The 4324-nt window shown below is 41.2% G+C and overlaps 1 protein-coding gene across 6 annotated transcripts in view; it reads left to right on the top strand.

Annotated features, from left to right (window-relative positions):
• Positions 1-1491: 1491 nt before the first annotated feature.
• Positions 1492-4324, top strand: part of cfap57 (cilia and flagella associated protein 57) — a 55475-nt gene continuing 52642 nt past the window's right edge. For all 6 annotated transcript variants that reach the window (XM_037975328.1, XM_037975330.1, XM_037975331.1 and 3 more), the window contains exon 1: positions 1492-1766. In XM_037975328.1, coding sequence (XP_037831256.1) covers positions 1610-1766 — 157 coding nt within the window. In that variant the 5' untranslated portion in view covers positions 1492-1609. The remainder of the gene's footprint in view (positions 1767-4324) is intronic.

The following is a 4324-nucleotide window of genomic DNA, read 5'->3' on the forward strand; positions in this document are numbered from 1 at the left end:
ACAAACAACAGTCAGGACCCGTCCCCCCACACGTAGGCGGAGGGAGGCTACCCTCTCGTTCACCGGGGTAAACCCCAACGTACAGGCACCAAGATGGGGGGCAACAAGTATGCCCACTCCTGCTCGGCGCCTCTCACCTTGGGCAACTCCAGAGTGAAAGAGTGTCCAACCCCTCTCAAGGAGACTGGTTCCAAAGTCAGAGCCGTGCGTTGAGGTGAGCCCGACTATTTCTAGCCGGAACCTCTCAACCTCACACACCAGCTCAGGCTCCTTCCCCACCAGAGAGGTGACATTCCACGTCCCGAGAGCCAGCTTCTGTAGCCGAGGATCAGACCGCCAAGGATTATAAAACACACTGTCAATGAATGGTCCATTTTCAAACTTTTGTCATATATAAAGCACACCGGACTATAAGGCGCATCGTCGTGCACCTCCTAAGTTTGGTAACTTTGCGCTCCATTCAAAATGGACGATTTTGCTGCTCTAGCGGAGCTGGTTGGCCTGTATCAGCATTTCTATGATCCCTCTGTAAGAGATCACAGAGATAATCAAATGATTCAAAACTCACGGAAGGATACCATGAGTGATTTCATCTAACAGTGCCTGGAAATTGATTTTTTCCACAACAAAGCAATAGAAGCCGGGGTTTATCACAGCAGACAGGATGCAGGCTGTGTAAAGATGTACCGGAGAGTGTCCAGCACAATAGCAGGATGTAAGATGAAGGCAGGCAAAGCATACTGTATATGAAATAAAAATTATATTATAATAATTTAATTATTTAATATGACATTTTTATGTAATTTATTTATTTAATGGTACATTTACTTATTTCAAAGGACATCTGCATGAAATTAGTTCATGATGTATTTATTTGTTTAATTTTGTCACTTTTAACCTGCCAAAGTTTCAGTTTTTAGAGAAAAATCCATCCCACAAGTTATTTTTTCTCCTCATTTAAATGTGTTAATTTGGAAGCATTCTTGTCGAATTATTACGTCAGATTACTTTAGAGATCCAATTCAAAAAGTTGTGTCTCGTTTTGTGAGGGGGTGGATGTGGCTGCTGGGTGCTGGAGGCGTTTATCTGATTTCATTCTGAGACTGGACTGTTCTCACAGACACAGCCTCAACCCGCTGGGAGGGAGAAAAACAAGACACCTTTGTGCACAAAACAGCAAAAAAATAAACATTAGGCAACAAATATCCCTAACAAATGTCCGGCCCACTAATATTTATGCCCAGGAGCCGCTCCTGGTTGAGCATATGCGCTATCAGAACTGTAGGGGAATTTTATTTAAACTACTTTTTAGATATCACCATTACAACAATATGGCCTGCCTACTCTAATGCCTGAGTGAGCCTTGAATCAATAAAGTAAATCAAACAGGTTTCTCATTTTGAGAGCATATCTGTTCTCGGTATGCCTGAACCGCCATAACGGGACAAGAGCAAATATCGCGAGATCTCTGCCGTCGCCTAGCAACGCGACTCTAACACCCCGCGGGCCGCTGCTCGTTCTCTGCTTCGGAAAGCTGTAAAGATTGGTTTGCTGTAGGGTTTATTTGCTTCCTTTTGTAGATTTAATACAACACCAAACCGAAGGAGACATGTCGTCTGTATTATCTCAGTCCGACTTCATCTTCGGCCTGCGGACAGCTGTGAGGAATAACTTGTGTTTCCTGGACGAGCAGACGGTGGTCTACCCCAGCGGAGCCAGCTGTGTGAGCCACAACATCGTGCAAAGATGCCAGCGATTCATTTCTGGTACTTTACATCCTATTCTGTTTTCTCCCTGACAACTAAGTCGTGGTTAAACACTTACCTGGCCTGTTTGTGCGCGCGCGCGTGTCTATCTTTAAATATCGCACGGATAATTTAAAAAGGTTAAAAAACAAAAATAACTGGACTTCTACTCTGTAGTTGAAGACATTTCACTTCTCATCCGAGGAGCTTTCTCAATTCTAAAGAGTGCAAAGTTTTTTTAGAAAAAGTGAGAAACAAAGGACATTTCAGGCAAATAAAAAAATTAAAAGTCTGGAAAACTAAAGTGCAAGGATTACAAGAAAGTCTGTTTGCTTAGAAGTAAAGCAGGAGTCTGTATACAGTTCTCAGAACACTACTTACTTAAACACTGAGGGAAAAAACATCAACAAACAACGACATTTCTGTGACAAAACGGACAGTAATGCATATATCCAAGCCAGGATCAGGGTCAGTGAATGCATCATGAACATTTTACGCCCATGCAGCATTCTTGTGCACATATCCCCACATGCATGAGATTCACTTCCTCTGTACCTGCAACCCTGCATGTACCGTATTTTCTGCACTACAGGGGGCACTGGATTATAAAACACACTGTCAATGAATGGTCCATTTTCAAACTTGAGAATTGAGAAAGCTCCTCAGATGAGAAGCGAAACGTCTTCAACTACAGAATAGAAGTCCAGTTGTTTTTGTTTTTTAACTTTTTTGAATTTACCATGGCCTAGATGACTATACCAGCATATCTCAAGGAGAACTAGACAGCTTTTAATGTAACTCTTAGACAGCAATCATTAGTTGAACGACTGACAGTAACTGGGCCAGAGGCTCCGTCTGTGGAGGTGATGTCTCTCCACCATGCCTCAAACACAGGAGCACGAACCCAAACAAGACAGAAACGGTTCTGTTCACCCATAAGAGGTCAGGGAAGGCTTCCTGAGTTCCACAGGTTCTGTGACAGAGTCAGTGAGGCCAACCCAGAGCGCAGACTCCTTTTCAAACAGGAAAAGAAACTAATTTATTAAAATAAAAGATATCAAAAGTTCTTTGAGAAGCCTCAAAAAATGCACTATAATAAGAACAGCTTCACACTTTGTAAAGAAATCATCCAAGTTATAAAACAATTGATTTGTACTCTTGAGAAACGTAGGCCCTGTTTACACATGAGCGATCTGGAAACATCAGAGCGTTTCTGAAAAAGTGACATGTTTCCACAGTGATCCTGTTCCTGCTGAACCCATGGTAGTTTCCATGCTGAGTCACTAGCTGGTGCTGACACACACACGTGCACAGACACCAGTCTCTTCAGCATATCAACAGTTACATCCAAAATGATGAATAAGCAGACTTTTGTTTAGCACAAATGCCATACACCATTATTACTGTTGTTAGTCTACTTTAGACTCAGCCGTCTGTCTCTTTGACACATTGCAGCTTCTTTTGCAACAGGAGTATCTGAAAAATTCCACTCTGAGACCTGGGTTCAACAGGTTTCCGTGTCAGAGAATCTGATCACTGTTGCTGAAGTCCTAGTTTCACTGAAGGACAGTGTTGTGAAAACTGCCACCTGTGGGAAACACTGCACTCAGAGTGGGAGCTGTGAATGACTCTTACAACCAGCACCACATCTCTAACACTGACTGAATTATAGCTACTCTTCTGTTGGCTACGCAGCCAATGGACTGGCTACAAAACAACTTCTAGTTCTAGATCCAGTGCTTATTTTATTTATTTGAAGTTTTAATAAAATCCATCTAATGATTCCTGAGATATTTTACTAACAGACAAGTTGACTGCAAACAGTTACTAGCAAAATTTTAAACAAACCCAATCTGTATGTGAGAGGGATCAGTCTACTACCACGACTAATGTTAGAACAGTAAAATTTACTGAGTTACTTAGTAATTTTGTGTTTACTAATATTGCTTTGCTGTGGAAGCCATGAGGAACTGGGTTGATTCCAAAAGGTAAAAAGTTGTACATCCAGGGGTGGACTGGGGAGGAAAAGTGTAAAAGTTCCCGACAGACTGCCCACTTTTAACTGCTGGGTTGAACCTTTCATTAAAAATACAGGCCTATAAATATATATATAGACACTTATAGTTACAGTGCTAATGTAACATTTTTTGTTATTCTCAGATGGCCAATATAATTTACAGCATCAATACACATATAGCCTATAAGGTTAATTATAACAAAGCCACATAGTTTCTTGCCTTTCAGCAAAATAACTTCCAAACTTAAAAACTTGAAGTAGAAGGGAAGAAAACGTGGAAAGCTGTCATAGTTTGGTATTTTCAGTTTGTTGTTTTGATTATTGTCTTGTTTCTGTTATAGTTTGGTATTTTCAGTTTGTTGTTTTGATTATTGTCTTGTTTCGGTTTGAGTTATTGTTTCAGTTTAGTTTTTTCCTGTTCATGTTTGCTGTCACTATTCACTCCTCCCCAGTCACTCTTTTGCCTTCCTGCCATGCCCATCTACACCTGTCTCTAGTCTGGTTAATTGCTTCACCTGTGTCCACTTTCCAATCACCTCCTGATTATAAAAACCTGTCAGTT

This window comes from Kryptolebias marmoratus, linkage group LG4 (assembly GCF_001649575.2).
Source record: "Kryptolebias marmoratus isolate JLee-2015 linkage group LG4, ASM164957v2, whole genome shotgun sequence".
NCBI lineage: Eukaryota > Metazoa > Chordata > Actinopteri > Cyprinodontiformes > Rivulidae > Kryptolebias > Kryptolebias marmoratus.